We start from the raw sequence: 23,433 nt of genomic DNA, 5'->3' as shown, positions 1-23,433 counted from the left end.
CTAAAAACATGTTAATTTTTGCATGTTTTTGTCGCTCATGTTATTCTTGTATTCCTCTGAAAACCTCATTTGTTTGTTTGTTGTTTATTAGAGATGTGATCAAAGTTTCTTGGAGGAAAATATTAGACTTTGAGGACAGGAAGCGGAACTGCTGAATAAACTGTCTTCTCCCACTTCAAAATAAGAGCATGAATATAGACGTCTAACTACTTGGTGAATTCTGAAGAGTCGATAACTAAAACTTCAACACAGATGTTGAATTTATTCAAATGAAAGTTTTCAGAACAGCCAAGAAAATTAGCACTTTAGAATTTATCTGGATAATTAATTTAGTTGAAGCTAAGTGTGGACAGTTAGCAAAAAGCTAAAGCGTTAAGCAAAACATGAGCATATAAGGCTCAGTGTGGCCACCAGTAGATGCCATGATGAGCTGATGGTGCCGATTCCTTCCTGTCTGACTCGCAGTCTGCTGCGGATCAGGAACATGGCTGCTTAATAACTCGGATCATGACTTGTTTTCGTTCTGCCGCTCAGCTGAGCATGTGTGAATAAAGTTGGAGAACTTTCATTAGTTTCAGATGCAGGATGCTGCGATGTGAATCTGAATCGATTATTGCAGTAACATGACCTGCTGCCTGTCTGTTGCTGGAAATTGATCATGAATCGGTTCCAGTGTGCAGTTCCTCAGAAACCCGTTCGGTCTTCATTCTAAGCTATTGAGACACGCCGTTATGTTTATTTATTTATTATTTTGACCTGAACTCGACCTGTGAATTCAGTTCTGCGCCCAGTGGGTTCCTGCAGCTCCGTTTGTCTGGCTGTGAGAGAGACAAACATGTTTCCTTTGTCACCTTCGTAGATCACATTCCTCCTGTGAATGCGCCTGTCACACAGCCTGCACCCCTCCCACTCAGCCATATCAATGGCAGCTTGTGTTTTGTGCGTTCACATGTTCTGCGCTCTCTGACACCAAACATTCCTGGGATTCAGGCTGACACATTGTCCCACTGGTCCTCAGCCCAACAAACAGCAGACTGTGAGGCTTTTTTTCCGCTCTGCTCTCAGTCACAAGATGCTCCACCAACAGTCATCTGAGACTGAGTAATGTGCTGCTGAGGGCTGCAAGAGGCTGATGGTGTGAGGGTCACTTCGCTGCTGATGAGGAGGAGAATCAGAGCAGCTGGTTGGGATTACCAGGATCTGGGTGGAGGATTTAAAACTTTATTTAGTTTCGAAATTCAAACACAGAATTCCTCTTGGAGCTTCTGTTGCTCCTAAAACAAAAAATGATTCAGGAATATGAAAAGGCAGCAGCTCAGACAGAAGCTGTATGTGATTTAGACTTTTACGTTTTCTCATTTTCACCAATTTCCTGTCCTGCCCGTTGCTAAGAATGAGAAAGAATGATTGTGATGAACTGAAATAATCAACTCATTTAATAACCAATGTAATCATTAACTGAAGTATACAGATTTCAGTTCGCTGAAAGAACAGTCTGAGCAATAATTAAATCAAAATCATACAAAAATATAAATATTTTCCACTAAAGATCAAAAATGTTCTTTGTATGTAAATCTGTTCTGTTCTCCTTTAGTGGCAGCTTTAGCTTTCATTCTGTAAAATAAATCTCATTTTAATAACCTTTTGCATCCAGTTATTAATCAGCTAATCAGTAAATAATGACCAGATCTAACTACACTTTCGGTACACATGATGCGAGAAGGATTTCCTGTCTGCAGATTCATGAAATAAGCTCGAGGGGTCAAATGAAAAATCTTCAGAATTTGCTGATTCATTTTTTTTTTAAGAAAACCAAAGAACGCCTTCTTGGTTTACATCTAAATTATTTTAGTGTTTATTCTAATGATTATTCAAATACTTTCACTTTTGTGTTATAGTACATTACATTTCACTGCTTTTATATTTAATAAATTATATTGCATTATCTACATTCTTTTTAATATACCAAGCTTTAGTTTGATATAAGCCAAAATTAAACTTAAGGCCACATATATAAGTATGAATGAGATTTTTGTGCTTTGCTGTGTCCTGTGATAATGGGGAAATTAAATATGCAACAGATTCTTTAAATTACAGCATTGTCTGATAAAAATCTAAAAATAAAATCCTGTTTTCTCTCATGGACAGAGTGCCTGGTTGGAATAAACTCAAAGGTTATTAAAAATGGTTGGATAGGTCAGAGTAGTGATGAATTATTTGTTCATACTTCGTGGAATATGTTGGCTGAAATCTAGGATATGAAAACAAAAGTGCATAGACATGATGTCAGACATCACAGCAGACGGCTGGTGACGGATTTTAACCTCATGCAGAACCTGAAACCAAACATTAACATGTACGTGTGGATCTAGTTTATTTAACAGTGACCATGCACAGCAGCATAAAAATATGAAAAGAGGCTTTGAACCAGACTTTAGCTCTTAGAGGACAATATACATAAAATTGTTCATAAAAGTAGAAAACTACGCAATTCATACTGTTCACAGAAAGTACTCCAAAAAGAAAATAAAACGTAAAGATTTGTTACCCTGTGCTCATCCCATTCTGTCATCAAATTGAGTCTAAGCTAGTTTCATTTAGTTTTTTCCTTTTTTTAAAAAGTGAGTGAAGTTTAATGATAAATATCACAGTCATGGCTTTTTAAAAACTAAAGCCAGAAAGTATTTCTGATCACATGAGGCAGCCAGATATAGAGGAGCAGTCAGCAGCTGCAGCTTAATATTTATTCATAAATCACACCCTGACCGTGTCGCTATGCAGGCTTAGTTATTTAATAAACAAAGTTTTCTGATTATAATTTAGCTCTTGTACTGTATAGGGACGCATGTAATACATTTAAAATGAACTTGCTGAGGGACAGAATGTTGTTTTCACAAACCAAAGTGTCAGGAAAGGTGAAGGAGGAATCTAATAACTGAAATATGTGAATATATGGATGATTAGGACTCAACCAGAACCAGAACTGTTCTGTCTGGTCAGGAATGTCAGAGAATACTAGATTAACATAAATGTCACATGAATGGAGGTTCATAAGCCTGAATTTCATGGCTGAAAGAGTTTTCATTATATAAAATATACAGTCATATGTAATAAACTACAATATATGTCCCGTTTATCAGGTTTCCTTTTAAAATAAAAACCTTTATTCTGGTATTAAACATACTTTTATTACTAAGCCCTTATTTCTGCTTTAAAAAAAAAATTTTTTATTGTTCTAATGTAATATTCTCATTTTAAATGTGGAGTTTCAATTGGCTGTTTGTAGAAAATGATCATAATTAAGAGACCAGGCTGTTTAATCTGCAGAATGTTCCATATGATGGAGCTACTGAGATTAATGAACTTTATTAAATGGGTCTGTGGATGTTTAGTATGAGAGTGAAGAGAGATCTGAAGTGTTTACGTTCAGGATGAAGCTTTGTTCCTGTAACTATGGCAACCATGAATGTGATTTTAATTCCTCTCCTTCCTGAGCAGCAACAAGAAAGTTTGGTTTCAAAACTTTTCTGCTGAGTCCACTTTTCAGACAGCTGATGTCCAAACTGGAAATGTCTCAGATCCGATGGTTAGTGGGTTTACTGGTTCTGATGGTTAGGAGGTGTTTGCTCCATCACCAGCCTGGAGTCAGAATCGTTCTCACGGAGATCTGACTGCAAACGCCTTTAACTTAGGGATGCACCGATCCACTTTTTTAACCACCGATATCTGAGGTTATAGTATCGGAGAAAAATACTCCTGAACTGACTTAAAATGTTTCTGTTTTTAAACAGACATAAATGTACTGAGTTACAAAGTACAGTACAATTACACACACCAATATAAAAGCTCGATTTAAAATCAACACAACTTTCATTAGTTCAGTCTGTGCAATTAGGAGTAAAATAGCCAAAATAAATAAAACTAAATCAAAAACATGTAAAACCAAACTGCATCAAACCTTCTTTCAAATGGTTCATAAAGTGCAATTAGGAAAATTCTTTTAAATATAATATAAATAAAGCATGACAGTGCTCAGAGCACAAAGTGTAGAATTAGACTGGATAGATCAGGCACATTGTCACTAATACACAATCTAGAACTTTTTACAGATAAAAAATTCTGTAAATATATTTAGATATTTACAGATTTTTTGCAGATATTTTTTACACCATATTGGAATCTCTGTTTTAATCAGTAGAATCAACAACCACAAAGAGAAAAAAATGGATCCCAAGAAAAAATAAAATCATAACTGAGCCTGCTGGGTCAGCGAAGCCTTGCTGGCTGGTTTTAACGTTTTCTGCAGGTTTTCTTCACATTTGCTTCTGACGCTGGTTTCTACAAGCTCTTGGTGTGTTTTGTTGTTGTGCAGCGCTGATGTCTGGACCAGGTCAGACAAACCCTGGCTTTGGGACGGGGGATTGTCCTCTGCAGTCCGGTTGGTCTTCCTCTGGTCAGCCTGCTGTTCCCTCTGCTGGTCAGCTAGCTGTGTAGCTTTAGCTAAAACTGATTACTGCTCTAACATTTCCTCTGATAAGCAGCAGAAACAGAGTCTGCTGCCTCCTCCAGAACAAGAAGCTCTCCAGGTCTCCCAGTGCTCCAGTAGACCCGTAGGTCTACTGCAGGTCGCCAGAGTGTGTTACCTCTCTAATGTGTGTGTTGCACGTCTAATTATAGCTGGCTGTGCTTCTGTCCCTGTAACGTAACCAGAGAGACGGCTACAACCAAACAGTGTTAGCTTAACTGTTGGGTATCAGTAGTAACTGATAATCAGCTGGATTAGCATTGACTGCAGCATGTGGAGAGAAGGTGGAGCCGTGGGGCTGGATGTGATGCATTCACTGACTCAGACTGCTTTCATCGGCTCATAATTATCATTGTCAGACATTTTTACTTCCAGATTTAATGTCTGGCTTCGTCTGCTGCAGAATTATGACGCATGTCTTACCTCAACGACGTAAAAGTCACTGTGAAAACTATTGGATCTGATTTAGTTCTACACATGGACATGGCACACAAAAATAAATAACTGGAATGTATTTATTTATTTGGGTAAAGTTCAGTTATGAAACAGGAGAAAACTTTTCTGGACATTTTGTCAGAAGCCTTCTGCTGAGAAACAGAATAACATAAAAATTATCTCTGGTTTTTGATTTGTTGATTTTTTTTTCTTTCACATCATAATATCATGATTTTTGGGTTGTTAAATATGGTTAAAATGGAGTTCAGAAAAATTAATGGAAACAGTGGAATTTGTAAAACGATGAATCAGATTTCTTAGCGCCATGTTTGACTCGTGTTTCAGCCTCAAACCGCTGGACGGATCCAGGAAGCAGAATTAGAACCTGGAGGGAAAGTAATGTAGCATCATTCAGTCTGTCCGATCCATCCGGTTCTGTGGTTCTGTTGGTTCTGCAGGGTGCAGCAGAGGACACGGGCATGTGCCCAGTTGACCATTTCTTAACAAACTGGTTTAACTGGTGCTGACTGGGTTAGTCCAGATGGAGGCTGCTCCAGGGCCTGGTCCGTTTAATCACAGTTCAGTTTGGTTCTGAGGTTCCTCCTGAAAACACCATGAGGTTCTGATCCGGACCGGTCTGCTGACTCATCGTTTTCCCACAGGAACTCCTCCAGGTGGGGGTGATGAGTCAGCAGGCTGTGTCTGCAGCCAACAGGTTCAGATGAGAGCAGAACCTCCTGGGGATCTGGTTAAACCGTGAACTAGACCCAACATAACCAGAACCTTCTGGATCTGATGGAACGCTTTAGTTGGAGAAAATTGAAAGTTGATTCTGGAGTTTCTGTGTTGAAACTCATCAGCCAGGATCATGTAGTAAGTAATAACCAGATCAAGGTTCATGTCGTAGAAAACTGGCAGTAAATGTTAACTGTTATTAATCCCTTTATTCGGGCTCCTTGGAGTTATTTATGGAGACAGTTGATGGTTAGAGCAGCGTAAAGAAGTGAAGAGCTGCTCCAGTCTCCGGATGTTTCCCTCTGATAGTCGGCTAGATTTGGTTAAAAACTTCATCATCTGCTCCATCTCCAGCTAATGTGGTGTTCTCTCTCTCTCTGCTCTGAGTCAAACCAACCAAACCCTTTAAGCAACCTGTTCTCCTCCTGGCCTGTGGGGGCGCTGCACCAAGAACCATTGAAGGAAACGACACAAAAACCCCTGAAGACACTGAGAGCAACAACATGTAAACAGAAATGGAGTGGCTTCAGATTTTAGTGATTGGAGGATTTCTGTTTTGTCTTTGCCTGAAGACCCAGAATGCCCTGTGTTGTAGTCCACTTCCTGCTTTGGTCCGCTTGGCGTTGACATATGCATTCATTAAGCAGCCTGACTGAGTCCTGATGAAAATATGTTACACCTGGGGATGATGTCAGGTATTTGTCCTCCAAGGTTCAACCATAAACTCCTACTTCACTCATATACAGGGGAAGGTTCTCTGTTCACACAGAATCTGCAGCTGGTTCTGGTTCTGGTTGAAAGGGAACCTGGAGGAAACCCTCTAATCTCATCTCTGCTCTGATTTCTCTTCATTTCTCTGTGTTGGTTCTTGAAGCCGGTTCTGTTCAGGCTACTGGACCTTATTTATTGATGCGCTCTGTCCAGCAGCTGATAGACTTCCTGGAGAACCGTTGACCTCTGACTAGGCCTGTTGCAATAAGCAATCAATAAATTAATCATGTGATAAATTAAAACGAGTTCAATAATCTCTTTTCTCTCTTTCTAAACTGGATGATAAAACTCCTCAGTCCGGTGTTTTGGTCTCAACTTGCCCGCTTTTGAAGGACAGTTTTCTTCATAACTTCATAATTTATTTTATTTGTTGTTTCTGCTGTTTTGCTTATTTATTTTGGATATTTAAAGTGTCTTCCAGTTATAAAAATCAAATCTGAGTCCAGTCAGGACGCTGATGTGGATAACTGCAGGCTGAACGCAGCCCATCTGCATCCGGTCAGGTGGATGAGTTGCCTCTGCAGCTGAGCTTCATCAGACTGAAGAGCTGCAGGTTGGCTCAGAGCATGCTCTGAATGCAGAAACCTGCAGCTGTGTGTGTGTGTGTGTGTGTGAGCCTGCTCCTCTTCGTCATCTCTCTGCAGTGTGGGGATTTCCTTCTTCCTCTCAGGTCATGTGACTGCAGATATGGGTGTGGTCCCCTGCATTCCTGCCGCCTCCTCCGCCCCAGGAACTGGAGTGTGTGTGTGTGTGTGTGTGTGTGTGTGTGTGTGTGTGTGTGTGGGCGCGCGCGCGTGTTTGTGTGTCTCACACACACACATTTGTCTTGGCCAATCCCGCTGTGCAGCCGCTCTCTGCATGAGGAAACGTCTGCATGGAGTCACAGGGGGACGGAGTGTGTGTGAGAGTGTGTGTTTGACTCTGACGCAGGAAGAGAAGTTCCTCTTCAAGTGGAGAGTGTTACCAGAGTTTGCATTGTGTGCGTGTCTGTGCGTGCATGCGTGTGTTGAGAAGGGTGGTGCAGGCTGCTCCTTTAGTATGCAGAGCAGGTGTGTCTGCAGAGGCTCAGAGCAGGGAGGAGGAAGAGGAAGATCAGGACCAGACTGTTGTGATTTCTGTCAGTCCAGCTTAGAAAACACAACATTTTCATTCAGATTCATTTGGATGTTTTTAACAGTTAGCAGTGAAGCCCCGCCCCCTTTCTACCAGATCCCACCTGATTGGCTGAAAGAAGCTTCTCTCTGTTGCTGACAGAGCAACTTTAAAAAAATAGTCTGAATTATTTCTGTTCTTAATCTTTGACCTGCTTACAGATTTCTAATCTCAATGTGACACCCATGTTTGCCCTTTGACCTCAAAGTTTAAACCCAACAAACCTGCTGGTGCCAAGCTTTATGATCTATAACAGCAGCAGCTCTAAGAACATAACGAATATTAAATATTTCCTCTTGTCTCTCCAGTTGTGAGTGTTCATGAGTGATTTGCATCAGGAACATGGCAGTCAGTGTAAAACAGCCTAGCATCTGTTAGCAGCTTAGCATGCGGCTACCTTAGCTAAAGCTACCCCCTGGTTGTGAATACTTTAGAGAATGCAGGTCTGAAAACTAACACGTAATGAATTCAGCCTTCCTGTTATCTGCTGAACATCCCGCTCTCGTCACTTGCCAGCAGCCTGAACAAACCGCTGAGTGAGCTCTATACCTGAACTTAAACACCTCATCATGTTCACACTGAGGTCGCTGATGCGTTCACAGATTCCCATCACGTGGGATTTTTACATTTCAGATCGTCTCGTTCCCATCAGTGGCTGATCCAGGAAAACGTTAGGCTCTGCATCACACCAGACATGTCTACAGCTGTCATGGACAGTTTCATGCTTTCTGTCTTTATGTTTATTTTGTGATTATTATTGAGTGATCACCTGAACACAGCAGTGGTAGATTAGCTCACTTAATCGCCTGCTCTACTGACAATCTGTGTGTGGGCTGCCTTTTTTTAACTGAACTGAAACACATCGAATTCTGCAGCACATCCATGGTAAGGTTGTCAAAGTCAAGCTACTAGCGTAACTCATCTGCTTCCATCTCCCTCAATTCAATTAAAACTTTTCACTGACCTCAGTGTCCAGTTGTTGAAGTGTTGAAATTACGTATAAATTTAAGATTTACCGTGTTATGTTGACAACTTGACAGCTAAAACCAATGATGATCACCGTTGGTGAGAAGTTTTTTGGGGATTTTGTGCGCATGACGCCACACTGCAACGTGTCTATACTACGCAAACTGATGCTCAGACTCAATGATTCTGGGCAGAATGTCTCAGAAACAGTCAGAACCGGCTGATGTTTCTAATATTAGAGGAATCATTAATACATTAATACAATACTCTGTTACTGAGGAAACTAAAAATTTCCCAGAATCCCCCTGCTGCCCTGCCGCTTTCCTGGGACCCATATAAAACCAGGACCAGATCGTCAGGAACGGATCATCAGCTCCTCTGATATGAGCCTGTTCTCAGTGGACGTACGTCCACAGTTCGGCGGTTGTCTCCTAACACTTTGTTTCTGTTCTCAGTGTCTCTAAGCTAACCTGATGCAGCACAGGAAGCTCCTCCCCGTCGCTGCTGATGTAATGACCTTGTCCCTGTGACATGTCTCTCATTGTCTTCTGATCTGCTGCCTATTTGTATTCGTAGATCCAGCTGATAATTGCAGCTTTGCTTTCTGCTTTGTAGTCCATCAGGAATGACTGGGTGTGTCCCTCATGGCCAAACATAGATGTCACCTTTGGACTGACATGGGTGTGTGTGGGTGTGTGTGTGTTTGTTTGTGTGGGTATATAGACGGTGCTATGCTCAGATCTGTAGCTGAGCGCAGCACGTGACGTGGAGGCGACTTACTAGTGTAAGAAGTTCAAACATCTGTGGTGAGAATAAAATCCTTACCAACAGGAGGAAGAAGTGAAACCAGCCAGCATGGGGACGATGTGGCTCTAGTCAACTGTTGCTGCTGTTTCCGTGGCAACAAAAACAGCCAATTCAGCTGAGAAATGACTCAAATATGTTTTTATCATTACAGAAGGAAAAAACTCGGTAACACTTTATTTGAAGGGGGGTGAATAAGACTGACATGACACTTTCATACTGATATAAATTTATATCATTATTTATATAAATTTGTTATAAACGTATTACTGATTACACTTTAAAAATTAGGTAACTATGTTATTAAAGGTCAAGTTTAAACGGTAATTATTTCTTGGTTAATGTCAAGTTGTCATAAAAGACATTTTGAATAATGTCAACTTTGTATTAAAAGTGTCATAATTTACCGAATGACGCTTTATGGCAACAGTCATAAATATTCCTGAAGGCTTATTCATGTTCATGACATGTGTTATGTCATGTTTATGTTTTATTCACCCCCTTCAAATAGTGTTACCAAAAACTCAATATTGCTTTGATGATTTAAAGTCAGAATGACTGGATTGATGATTGTAGTGGTGATAAATATCATCCAGTTTGTTCTGTGATAATCAAATTTTTTCATTAAAAATAAATTACAAATATTTCAAAAAACTGGCTTTTGTTGCAATCATTTGTTCTGAGTCGACCTGAATTCAGTGGAAAATAATACAAACACAAATAAGATGGCGGCTCTGTGTGCTGACGTCACACTGATCTCTGGAAACCCAACAGAGGCTTTTCTGGAGGATCTGATTGGATGGTTCTGGGTCTGTAGTGAGTTCTGATCTCTGCTGCTGTTTGGGATTCTAAATCTGTTCCTGTTTCTCTGCAGAGTGGCAACATGTTTACTTCCTGGTTTCCATGGTGATCAGAGGGAGCATGCTCGTCCACGCCTGGATCTAAGCTCAGCGTTCGTCTCCTGCAGCCGCCTCCAGAGGGGAGAAGACCTAACGGTCCAGAACCGCGACCCGCCAGAACCGACCGCACCCAGAACCCGTCAGCCAGCCCAGACAGAGGAGGAGCGCCAGCGGCAACGACATGGCCAACAACACAGCCGACCACCCTCCGGGGAACTCGTTGGCCGAGGGCGGCCATGACGGCGGCCATGACGGCGACTTCGGAATCAGCATGCAGGAGCTGAAGGGCCTGATGGAGCTGCGGAGCGCCGAGGCTGTCGGAAAGATCCAGGAAGGTCACGGAGACGTGCAGAACATCTGCCGCAAGCTCAAGACCTCACCCATTGAAGGTAGGAACCAGAAACAGAACCGGTTCTGTGGGCTGGATCCAGAGGCCGGACTGGAAGTCGTGGTCTGAGACTTGAGTCCTGGTTCTAGTTTCTGTCTGATGTGATGAAACAGGAAGCTGAACCATTTTGACTCCAGACTGGTTCACTGGGAAAGCAGGACTAGATTATTATGGGATGTTAGCGTCTCCTAGCAACATGTAGCTTCATAGTAAAATGGATTATTATGGGATGTTGGCATATCCTAGCAACCAGTAGCTTCTTGATAATTTCATAACCAAATAAACTGACCTTCTCCTGTAACTCAGCAGAGGAGTAGAACTCAGGTTGGTTCTGATTGGTCCTCTTTGTTCTGGACCCGGACCAGTTCTACTTGTGGGTGGGTCTGCTGCTGGCGTGAGCCGGGAAGGGAGGCGATGACAGAACCGGACCTGGAGAGCAGCAGCGTTCTGCTGACCTGCAGGTCCGGTTTAACGACCAGCAGAACCGCCCATGGTTCTGGTTCAGAAACGGATCGGTACCAACTCACCAAGCTCCGAGATATTCTGACATGTTCAGAGGAAACGGACCCGACCCCAGAACACCAGATTGTGTCAGACTAGAAAATGGCCGACATGTTGCTGTTTACTCCTCCCTCCTTCAGCCTTTGATCCCTCTGTTTGTCTCTCTCTCTCTCTCTGTGTGTGTGTGTGTGTGTGTGTGTGTGTGTGTGTGTGTGTGTGTGTGTGTGTGTGTGTGTGTGTGTGTGAGAGAGTGCGTGCGTGCGTGCGTGTGTGTGCGTGTGTTTCCATGGGTCCATTCCAGGATTGAAATTAGTTCCAGCCCGTTCCCCTAATGGCTCCACCGATCGTTGCTCTGCTCCATTTAGTAATCAGAGGACAGTCGAAGTTACTCCTTTAATGACAGAAGCTTCATTAGATTTGCTTTGCCGATACTGGAGGGGGCGGGGCTTAAGCTTCAGAACAAACGAAACCAGGTCAGAACGGATCATCTGCGCCCACTGGTAGGAAATGTCCCTCAGGGAAGGTGTTGGGGTTGAATCTGACCTCTGACCTCTCCAGTCATCCTTACAGCTGCTTTTCCCCGTTTCTTTTGATTCAGTCAGAAGAGTCCTCACATAAACAGAGCTGCCAGGAGTATGAATAATTATGGGCCTAACCTTTGACCTCCTATATAAACGGCCTTGATGACTCAGTTCCTGCTTCATCAGAGCTGTACTGGATTTTTTTCGAGTTGTTCCAACAGAATCAAATGTTTATAACATTTAATCACTTAAATGTTATAAAACCACACAATTATGAAGGTTGTTGTGATTTAGGTATATATTTCTGTATTTCTGTATTTTCTGCAGAAATACAGAAATATTCAGATTTTCATTATTTTTCTGTTTTTACCTTACAAAAACATATTTAAACATCGCTGAATCTAAAAGTGAAATAATCAGATTACATGAATGTGGGAGCTGCAGATGTCTCTGGTCTGGTCGGTGTCCCTGGTTGGTCCACTATGTCCCCTCAGAGAGCCGGGTTCTAACCCACTTTGGGTCCGGGTTCTGCCTGTGAGCCCGTTCTGTGTTGGACTGAACCTTCAGCATGTTGAGAAACAGCCAGCAGGAACCGTTTCATGGTGACAGGCTTTAAAGATGGCTTCTATAAATAAGCTGCTATTTTAGGACAAAGGAACGCTGGCTGTGGTGTCACTCAGGTGAGAAGATTTCTGCTGGTTGCTGTTGTCTCTGTTAGCAGCGCAGCTTTCATCTCAGCATGTCTGATCCGGCACGTCTGAAGCTGTCAGAGAAGAAGTTTCATCTTTCATGATGAACGTCTGCAGATGTTTGACATGTTGGAGAGCAAACAGTTGATTTTGAGCAGCAAACACTCCAGATCCAGACATGTTGGCTGTTTTTCATAAACTCATAGAGTTAGCATTAGCGTTAGCATTGCAGTTAGCATCACAGTTGGCACTGAGGCGCTTCAGTATGTTCAGGAAAACAAACCAAATTCTTGTTTTTGCACCAGAGAGCAGCTTTAATAGGATGGCTATGTTACACGGAGGATGGGGTTCTACAGGGAGGATACTAGTAGTAAATGTCTTACATGTGACAGATGACTCTCTTCATCAAACTGTATTCGACCTCAATAACCTTCAGCTGGAGAGGTTGGACACACCCAGCAGATCAGTGTGGGTCAGACATTTAAAAAGTAAACGTATCATCATCTAAATAATCTAAAAGAAAGGTAAAAAATGATTAAAAATGATTCAACAATTAAAAACCAAGAGCCCATGAAAGCCAAAATGATCCTTTATCTCAAAAACAAAATTAAAGGAGGAGAAATAAGAGATGATTTATTTAAAATTGCAAAGTACCTTTAAGGACAGCAGTTTATGTTTAAATGTAACAAAATATGCTCACGACTCATTACTGCATGCATCACATGTTTACAATGACTCATGGAAAAATAAAGCTGAGTAAAAATTAATAAGGATTTTTTTTTTCAGAGATAAGTATTTTTATCATGCGTTACTGTTTCCATGACGACGTTTTAAGCTAGTTTTAAATGATTAAATCAGCTTTGCTCAGAGTCATTGACTGCAAATCAGATACTGACTCCTCAGAAGCTCTCAGCAGAACCCCGGGTTCAGTGACAGCTGCAGGTCTGACCGGCAGCAGCATGGCCTCATCTCCATGGAGACCAGCTGGTTCCCATGGAAACTGATCAATGGATAAATGCTGAGCAGGACTAATCATAGATATTTCAGTGTAGATGCTGAGGATCGGCTGTTGGGTCAGAAATCCACTCTTTTACTGCAGGACAGGAAGTGACCCAGATCATTTCATGGCTTGATCCGGTTCTTCATGACTGACATCAGAGTCCAGGAGGCTGGTTCTGCTGGGTTCTGCTGGTCACCTGATGGTTCTTTATCAGTTTTATCTGAAAACAGTTCAGCTTGAAAAGTCTCAGATTGGGCTGAACCGGTCCGGTGTTTTACGGGCATGGAAATTATGTTTCTTTAAGTAGTTTGTTCATAGTTGGTTAATGACCTTCGTTCCCCTGGTTCCTGAGTGGGAGTTCCAGTGGCAGCAGAATTGATTCTGACCCGGTTATTGAGTAAAAATTCACCAAAATGTTGAGATTTTTCCTCTCACTAATAATTAGATTCAAACCTTCTAAAAAGCAGTTTCACCTCGTGAAAAATGCCACAGATTGTAATTTCTGCAACATGAACAATTAAAATGTTAAAAATACATTTGACTGAGTCAGGAGCAAAAAAAATAAAAAATTAGCATTTTAACATTTCAAAAAGCAAATGGAAACCTTAAGAAAACTAAAACTATGCAAAAATAAAACAGCTAAAAAACCCAGGATGGTTACAGAATGATTAACCATCTTTTCCAGTAGAAGTCGAGCTCACTTTTAATGTTTCGTACTCTCTGACTTTACTGAAAAGTAAAAGTCGGTACCGGGACAGGAGAGGCCGACCCGGCAGAGTCGGACCAGTAACCCATCGCTGTCTTGGATCCGTTGTTTTCACCCTCTGTGCCGATTTGTGATGTTTGATATCGACTGATTCCAATCCGTTACAGTAAAACAGCTGCATTGACTTTAAATGTTTCTTTTTCTAAACACAAACATAAATGTAGTGAGTTACTAATTTATTTATAACTCTGCACCAGAACTGCTGAAATACACCAACAGCTTCATCGGCGTGGTCAAACATGTAGAAACAACTTCGATTTGTTCAGTTAATTAGGAGAATAAAAGCCAGTGTAACAAATAAGACTAAGACAATAGTTTGACTAACTTGGTCAAACTGTAAAAATAAAACGGAAACAAACCTTTTTTCAAATGGTTCAGAAAGTACAATTAGGAGTAATAAATATAATTTAGAATAGATAATAAGCTACGGCGTCGCTCAGAGCACAAAGCATAGAATAATACAGAATAGATTAGCCCTCATGGATCAAGAACACCTTCACTGACACCTGAAACAGACAATAATATCTTATTGGTGCGTCTCTGGCTGCTGCAGCTTCAGCTCAGGGCTGAGATGTTGGTCTCCTGTGGGACGCTGAGCGGCTGTCAGAACCAGAACCAGAACCTGGAGCGGGAACAGGAGGCAGAGGAGGTTGTGTGAAGCTGGTTGTGCTGCTCAGTGACAGCAGCTTTCATCCTCAGATGATCAAACCGGCTCTGAACATTGATCAGCAACGCTCTGACAGCTGCTGGGATATTTTTAAAATCCGTCCTGCCAGCCTCATTACAGCCTCCCTTCAGACGGGAGCTGGACTGTCGGTGACGAACCCGATGCTGCTGAGCTGCTGCAGCAACACGATCGATAAACTGATGATGATCAAACATCACCTGACCAGATTCACCTCCCACATCCTCTCTGGGTTCTGGTTCTGGTCCGACACTACAGAACCGCTTCGATGGCTCAGAACCAGGTCTGTCACGATAACATATTCTACTGGGTGATAATTTGTCCCAGAAGTTATTGCAATAAACAGTAACATTGGTGTTATGAGAGCCTTTTCAAGTAATATTATGGTAATAGCAAAATAATACAAGAACAGATTGTCAAAGATTAATAAACTTTAAATTCTATTGAACATTTAACACTTAAGCATCCCAGATTAAAGAGAAAACAACAGAAACAATAAATAAAATGAAAAATCTGGGTGGGATTGTTGATCCTCTGTCTAAATTTGCTAATCATATTAGCGCTCTTATCCAAGCCAGTTTCTTCCAGCAGAGAACCCGTGCCAAGATAAAATCTTATCCTCCTCAGCCTGAATTTGAGAGATCTATCCACACATTTATTACATCACTTTCAGATTATTGCAATTCTGTGTATTTAGGGTTTGACCAGAGTTTATAGCAGCGACTGCAGAGCGTGAAAAACGCTGCAGCCCGTCTATTAGCCCCGTTCTGCACACCTTTGTCTGGCTCCCTGTTTTAAGTTTTCTTATCTGCCCTCCACCCTCCCAGAGCGCTGAGGTCAGACGACCAGCTCCTGTTGGCTGAAACCAGGTTAGAGTCTAGAGGTGACAGCTTTGTCTGTGGCAGCATCCAGACTGCAACCCTGCAAGTTCAGACCGAAAACTCATTGTTTCTAACACCAGTTAAAAAGGGGGGAAAGAATGAGTACTTAATTGATTCAGGTTTTGGGAAATTACTGAAATAAAGTAAGCTTTGGTTTTTATTCATTATTTTTTGTTGGTATTTTACTGCCAATTTTATTATATATTTTTTATTTTATCTTTTAATTGATCATTTATTTATCTACAACGTTGTAATTATTGTGAAGCACTTTCTATAAATACACGGTAAAAACGCAAAATATTACCAAGTAATCTTGGTCTAGTTTCTCGTGCAAATATTACACTTGAAATAAGACAAACTAACTTAAAAGTAACTTTCAGCATAGAGGCTTGTTTATAAAAATGTCCTTGTTCTATTGGCACATAAGTTAACTTATAACATGGGAAAAATGTTTTGTTATAAGTTAAATAATTTGCCAAAGGAACTAGAACTTTTTTATCAATATTCAGGAATTATTTACTTAAAACAAACCTCTATGTATTGGTAAAAGTTACTTGTAAGTTATTTTTGTCTTACTTCAAGTTTGCTAAGATATTTGCACTAAAAACTTGACCAAAAATACTTGGTAAGATTTTGTGTTTTACCGTGTAAACTTTGATCTGACCTGATGTAGACACAGTAGAACCCGGGTCTGGAGTTCCCAGACCCGGGTTCTACCGTGTCTGGGGTTCAACTTTAAACCGAGGTTTAAAAACTTGAAGTTTCAGTTTATTCTCCTGATAGAGCAGATTAGTTTCCAGCAGCTGGTTGCCTCATAGAATATTGTAGCACCAACCCTCCCCCACCTGTTGTTGTGCACTGCCAGCCATCTGTCTTAAAGAAGGTTTCCCTGGATTATTTGGAAATGTTCCTGGCCTGTAAAGCCGTCATAGTTCAGATCTGCAGCAGCATGTCGGGCTGTTCAGCAGCAGGCTGCAGGCTAGCCAGGCTGATCTGCTCTCACTGCAACGCAATAATCATATAGAATGAGCCCTTCATGGTTTAGCTTCTGCTGTTTTCATCTTTTCCCAGAATGCAGTAACCCAGAGCTCAAGTCTCCATTAGCTTCCAGTTCATTATAATTAAAGAGGAATTCGAGGAAATTGATGATAATCTATTAACAAAAGACAGATAGGATCATTTTTATCAGTTTATCTCCAGATTTCTTGTCTGAACCTGAAGTACTGAGAAGAACCTGAAGAGCAGCAGTTTAGCAACAACAGTTTGGGTGCAGAACCCGGGTACGGATTGGACCCGGCGCCGTCATTTAGGTTCATGGAGTGTATTTTAATGGTTAAAGTCAGGAAACCTTGTCTGAACCATCTTCGACCTCATCGGATCTCCAGACTCTGAACCATCTCTAAAGTTTCCATCTGCATGGTCAGGGAGGTTCTGGGCCCAGAATTTGGTGGAGGAACCATTAGGAATGGACCTCTTTTTCTGCAGGTTCTCTGACCCACTCTGAGATCCGATTGTTGCTGTTAGCAGCAGAGAGCCGGCCTGACCAGGAACCGGGCCAGGACCGCCCAGTAGGTGCTGATTATTGGCTCTGGAGGTCCAGCAGATGGAGTGTCCAGCAGAGGCCTGGCCGATCCGGTCCGGGTCAGCTGAGGTGGTTCATCTCTGCTCCGTGAACAGGTCCAGAACACGAGGGGGACGACTCCAGAGACAGGAGAATTAGATTAATTAGATTAGTCTGCTTTCTGGGCAAACCGTTCCCGCTAGAGATCCGTCTCCGTCCCGCTAGAGATCCGTCTCCGTCCCGCTAGAGAACCGTCTCTGTCCCGCTAGAGATCTGTCTCCGTCCCGCTAGAGATACGTCTCCGTGCCGCTAGAGATCCGTCTCCGTCCCGCTAGAGAACCGTCTCCGTCCCGCTAGAGATCCGTCTCCGTCCCGCTAGAGATCCGTCTCCGTCCCGTTAGAGATCCGTCTCCGTCCCGTTAGAGATCCGTCTCCGTCCCGTTAGAGATCCGACTCAGTCCTGTTAGAGATCCGTCTCAGTCCTGTTAGAGATCCGTCTCCGTCCCGCTAGAGATCCGTCTTCGTCCCGCTAGAGATCCGTCTCCGTCCCGCTAGAGATCCGTCTCCGTCCTGCGTCCCGCTAGAGATCCGTCTCCGTCCTGCGTCCCGCTAGAGATCCGTCTCCGTCCTGCGTCCCGCTAGAGATCCGTCTCCGTCCCGCTAGAGATCCGTCTTCGTCCCGCTAGAGATCCGTCTCCGTCCCGCTAGAGATCCGTCTCCGTCCTGCGTCCCGCTAGAGATCCGTCTCCGTCCTGCGTCCCGCTAGAGATCCGTCTCCGTCCCGCTAGAGATCCGTCTCCGTCCCGCTAGAGCCCCACCTCCGAGCCAACTTGCGGAGAATCCATCCTGATTAGACTGCAGCAGTTGTCCAGAATCATCAGAACTAATGTCTGCGCTGTTTGTTTCTGCAGGTCTGTCTGGAAACCCGGCCGATCTAGAAAAGCGCCACACTGCATTCGGGAAGAACTTCATCCCTCCCAAGAAGTCCAAGACGTTCCTGCAGCTGGTGTGGGAGGCGCTGCAGGACGTCACACTGATCATCCTGGAGATTGCCGCCATCATCTCCCTGGGCCTGTCCTTCTACCATCCACCAGGGGGCAATGCTGAAGGTCTGACTACACTCTGATCAAATTCTGCTTGATTATATTAGTGGTATCATTAGCTAGATTGTTATTAAAGTTATTACTGTGACTGATTTTAACTTATAAGGTTAACAGTTGACGTCACTCTGCATCAGCAGCCACTGTACTGTGGATGTTGCCTTCAGAAAGCAAGCAAAGATATTAGCTATTTCTAATCAGAATGAACAAAAATAAGCTCTTAGAACCTGTTGTTACCAAGATAAAGGAGAACCTGGAGGTTGTCTCCATGGAAACAAGTTCATTGGTTGTTCGTTGGTTGTCAGCGTGTGGCCAGGCTGGGGGCGGCGTGGAGGACGAGGGAGAGGCGCAGGCCGGCTGGATTGAGGGCGCCGCCATCTTGTTCTCTGTCATTATCGTGGTTCTGGTCACGGCCTTCAACGATTGGTCCAAGGAGAAGCAGTTCCGCGGCCTCCAGAGCCGCATCGAGCAGGAGCAGAAGTTCACCGTCATCCGCAAGGGCCAGGTGATCCAGATCCCCGTGGCCGAGATCGTGGTGGGAGACATCGCTCAGATCAAGTACGGTGAGTGGCTCATAATGATTATTCTCAATAAATGATTTATTTTTATTTGAGTTGGTTTTATTTAGTCTTTAATAGGGATAAATGCAAGAAACATAGATGTCTTCATCACATTGTTTATTAGCTGTGGCTAATTCACCAAACCTCTCCCTACATACCAGTTGATTAAAATGAAAAACTAAATATAACACAATGATCAAAGACATGTAAAGCAACTTTCTCAACTCTTTCAAAGTTACTGAATCAAAATTATTACAATAAGTTTTCTTGGCAAGCTGCAGCCCTGACCTCTGACCCCTCCTGCAGGAGACCTGCTTCCCGCCGACGGCATCCTCATCCAAGGCAACGACCTGAAGCTGGATGAGAGCTCTCTGACCGGAGAGTCGGATCAGGTCCGGAAGTCCCTGGACAAAGACCCCATGCTGCTGTCCGGTGAGTGGTTCTGGTCCGCTTTCATCTGCTGATCAGTAGAAAGCAGGATCACGGCCAGAATAACGACCCGGTTCTGAACCGGTCCGCAGGGACTCATGTGATGGAAGGCTCGGGCAGGATGGTGGTGTCGGCCGTCGGCCTCAACTCTCAGACCGGCATCATCTTCACCCTGCTGGGCTCCGGTGAGCACGACGACGAGAAGAAAGTCAAAAAAGGTGAGACTCAGACAGGAAGCACAAGAGGTGTGATGTGGAAGGTCATAGGTCGGCTGGAGGTCTGGATTCTCGATCCGACAGGTTCTGAGCGGTTCCACTGAGCTTGTGTTGGTGGGAGGGGTTCCTGCTGTCCTTCAGGAGAGACGTTGAGGGGTCCAACTGTCGTCTCCAAGCATCAGCGAATAAATGAGATCAGAGAGATGTGGAGTCTGGAGACAGAACTTTTACAGAACCTTTCAGTCAAACAAACTGGACGTTAGTTTCAGCCATCAGCTCTCAGCAGCTGGGATGAAACTGTTGATGAGCCAGACTGGATTTATGCAGGCCTCACTTGTCTCCACATATTCAGTTCCATGTTTTCATCAGAACGGCTGAGCTGTAGAAGTTCAGCCAGAAACGTTTATTCTGTTTAAACCATGTTTCCCTTCGTGCTTTAAAAAGTCAGTCTCAGCTCATGCTTGACACATGGCGGAAGCACAGGAGGTTCAGGCTGCTTAATACCTGATAGACTTGATTCGACTGGGGGCCGAAACTGCAACAAGAAAACCTCTGAAGAAGACATTTCATAAAGAACTTCCTTCTTTATGAAATGTAAACAAGAATGGATTAATGTCAGATTTTAGCGTTTGGAGGATTTCTCTGTTTTCTTTGATTAAAGACCATGAGCCATTTCTCCTGCTGGCCTATCATCTTTGTTTTCGTTGTATTTACCCAGAATGCATTGAGCTGTAGTCTACTTCTTGCTTTTGGAGTGGTCTCCAGTCCACCTTATTCAAGCTGCACCAGAGTTCATTTCAACAAACCGAGACCAAGGTTTGTAGGCGGATCAGAGTTCACTTCTTTGGTCAACATCAGAGTTGGATTGTGCGCTCACACTGACCCAAACCAACTGGACTTTCTAGTAAAATGGACAGGAGTTGGATTAAAGCTGACTGAACAGGGATGGTGTGAATGCTGCAGCCTTAGCTGCAGTCAGATACTCTCCTTCATTTAGTTCAGACGCAGATGAAAAACGTCTCCTAGTTGAGGTTTGTAGACATCAGAGCTGCTGATCGACTTTATCACAACAAACTGTTGATCCCCCGATGAGCTGGGGCATCAACAGTCTTTCTCCCTCAGTTTCATGTTTTTCCTTCTTTTAAGGTCATCACTGATGCTGGGTTTCTCCAGAGATGGTCTGTGTATTGAGAGGTGGCTCTTCGTCCTCACTTCCTGTTTTATCCAGTTAGGGTCGGCAGTCCTTCAGTCAGTGTCCTGCTGCTTTAGAAAGCATCCCTGGTCTTGAAGAAGAATTCAGTCAGGTTCTCCTAAAGACCTGTTCAAAGAGAATCTCAAATCATTTCTCTACTTTGAAAAACATAAAGGGCCTCTCTGTGGCTGTTCATGCTGAGTTTCTGGGTTTACTGTCCAGAGGAGACGTGGATATTTGCTTTGTTCCGGACAGCCTCCTCTGCTCCACGTCATGGTCTCATTTATTCCTGCTGCTTTCTGGAGACTGAACCGAGCTGCTGCTCAGTCAGTTTAAAGAGTCCCAGATTGGTCTCCAACCGGGCCGGCTCCGATCCGCTCGTGATCACGCTGAATCCCCTTTCCTCACCTCCTCAGTTTGTCCCTTCTGGTCGTTTCTTTTACCAGCTGAGGTTTGAGTTTGTCAGGCCGAACGGACGCTCAGCAGAGAGAGAACTGCATTCTGGTTCCGGTCTGAGTCTGATCCAGACCGGGCTGCCGATCCTGACGACAACAAGCACAAAGCAGACCTCATAGACCCGTTGAAGAGCCCACCCTCCCAGGAGGCAGGAGACCCCCAGCCTCCTGCTGGAGGTCAAAAAACTGTTCACTGACAATGACTAGCTTGATTTTTAGCTTCAAGGTGTCAACATAACGCGCTAAATCCTAAATGTATTTGTGATATATAAAAGAAAAGGGGACGCAGTGCTTTGCTACTAATCGTCAGCACTATGACAACTAGATAACAAGGTCAGGAAAAAGTTTCATCTAGATAAAAAATAGTAAGAGAGAGGGAAGTAGGTCAGTTATGCTAGCTTGACTTTGACATCCTTAACATGCAGATAGACTGCAGAACTCTGTTTCAGTTCAGTTAAAAATAAGGCAACCCAGACACCGAGTCTGGCAGATCATCAGTACAGCAGATGTTTGAATTAGCTATTCAACCACCACTGTGTTAGCTTAGCTAATAGCAGTGGTAGCTAATCAACCACCGCTAATGTTCATACAAACACTTATTAATAATCACAAAATAAACATCAAGCCTGGAAACATTAAACAGTAAAGGACTGAATGTTCTGTTCTTTGTGTGGGAAATGTTTGCGTGTATTTTAGTGTTGAATCTTGATACACTAGTGGAGTTGTTGTCAGTCTGTTGCTGTGGCAACGGATGTGTGGGAGAGAACAGAGGGCGAGAAAAAAAGGAGAATATGAGTGGTTTTGAGTTCAAGAATTTTTCTGAGTTATTTTCCCTTTTCTGCACTGAATTAATAATATCTAAGTCTCCAGGTTTATTGTAAATTGTTCTACCGCGGCAGCGCCTCTATGATGGCAAATTAATGAGTCGCCTTTTTGCTCTGCAGCGTTGTGCGCATACAAACAATAACGTGCATCGTCTAGCTGCACCAGTCACAGGTTCATTCATGTCGGGTCACATCCTCTCATTTCTTAGAAACACCCTGAGACTGAACCTCCCTTCACAATAAAAACACCAGCGATCTCACTCTGGCTCTTCTGATCAGCCTTTTTTCTGCTCATTTCTCACATTAGTTCAGGGCTCTGAAACCTGACGCACAAAAGACTCTTTGGACCTTTCCCATTAGCTCTTAACTTTGGCTAACAATACATAAACCACAGATTCTTTAAAATATAGTAGCCAATGCAGGTCTTGGTGGTTTATCTGTTTTTTCATGGAATAATTGCAGTAAAATCCCACTGCAGAATGATTCTTCTGAATCATTCTACTGAATATTAAGCTAGTTTTAATATTAGAACTATTAAAACTAGTTCTAATATTTATTAGAACTAGTTCTGTTGTCATAAGGTTGGAAACTGCATGTTTAGCATATTTTTTCTAAAATATAAATTAGAAAATATTAATTTTCTTTATCTTTATACCTAAAAATAGTTTTAAAATTCTCCTAATTATAAAATGACAACAAATTCCACGTGGTGAATTTGTTTTTCAAAAATTGATGTAACATTTGCGGCTGTAAAATAGTTTTATTTAGCAGAACTAAGGATAAAAATGGCCGTCAGGTTGCAGAAACCTGGCGAAACAGAACAGAGAGTTCTGATATCAAGTAGCTCTGACCTGGAACCAGAACCAACTCCAATGCCAGTTGTTTACTGCTGGATGTCGGCGTCTCTCTCCTCTGATGCGTCCATTTCCGCCCACAGCACACACGCACGCACGCACACACACACATACACACACACACACCTGTGGGTTTGATCAGTTTGAATTTTGTTCTCCCTCAGCTTGATTTGATCTTTCCTTTGAGCCATCTTATCAGCACTCCGCCCTCTCTCTCTGTCCGAACAGGTAAAAAACAAGGACCCCCCGAAAATCGCAACAAAGGTAACCCCTCCATCCATCCACCTCTCTCCCTCCTCTCCCCCCTCCATTCATCCACCTGTCCCCCCACACTCCTCCTCATCCTCATCCTCACTGCTCCTCCCTCCCAGCAGCAGCAGGACGGGAGTCTCCAACCCATTTGTCTCTCTGCTGTCTAGAGGGGACGATCTCTCGCTTCGCTTTACCTGTCCAAGGGTGCAACTCTCACCTGTAACGGCCACTGTTGCTGTGGTAACCACCACAGCGGTGGGAATGTACTAAAAG

General features: G+C 43.1%; 1 protein-coding gene across 5 annotated transcripts in view; it reads left to right on the top strand.

The window, feature by feature from the left end:
* LOC103464285 (plasma membrane calcium-transporting ATPase 1-like) overlaps positions 1 to 23,433 on the top strand; it is a 64,503-nt gene that overhangs the window by 15,806 nt on the left and 25,264 nt on the right. For 3 of the 5 annotated variants that reach the window (XM_017304712.2, XM_017304710.2, XM_008408277.3), the window contains 6 exons: positions 10,263 to 10,676; positions 18,191 to 18,388; positions 18,685 to 18,942; positions 19,246 to 19,371; positions 19,461 to 19,586; positions 23,137 to 23,172. In XM_017304712.2, coding sequence (XP_017160201.1) covers positions 10,469 to 10,676; positions 18,191 to 18,388; positions 18,685 to 18,942; positions 19,246 to 19,371; positions 19,461 to 19,586; positions 23,137 to 23,172 — 952 coding nt within the window. In that variant the 5' untranslated portion in view covers positions 10,263 to 10,468. The remainder of the gene's footprint in view (positions 1 to 10,262; positions 10,677 to 18,190; positions 18,389 to 18,684; positions 18,943 to 19,245; positions 19,372 to 19,460; positions 19,587 to 23,136; positions 23,173 to 23,433) is intronic. The other 2 variants (XM_017304713.2, XM_017304711.2) reach the window with 1 other exon arrangement.

The sequence above is a fragment of the Poecilia reticulata genome, chromosome 5, assembly GCF_904066995.2.
Source record: "Poecilia reticulata chromosome 5, P_reticulata-male-v2, whole genome shotgun sequence".
NCBI lineage: Eukaryota > Metazoa > Chordata > Actinopteri > Cyprinodontiformes > Poeciliidae > Poecilia > Poecilia reticulata.
This window is presented reverse-complemented; position numbering and strand designations above follow the sequence as displayed.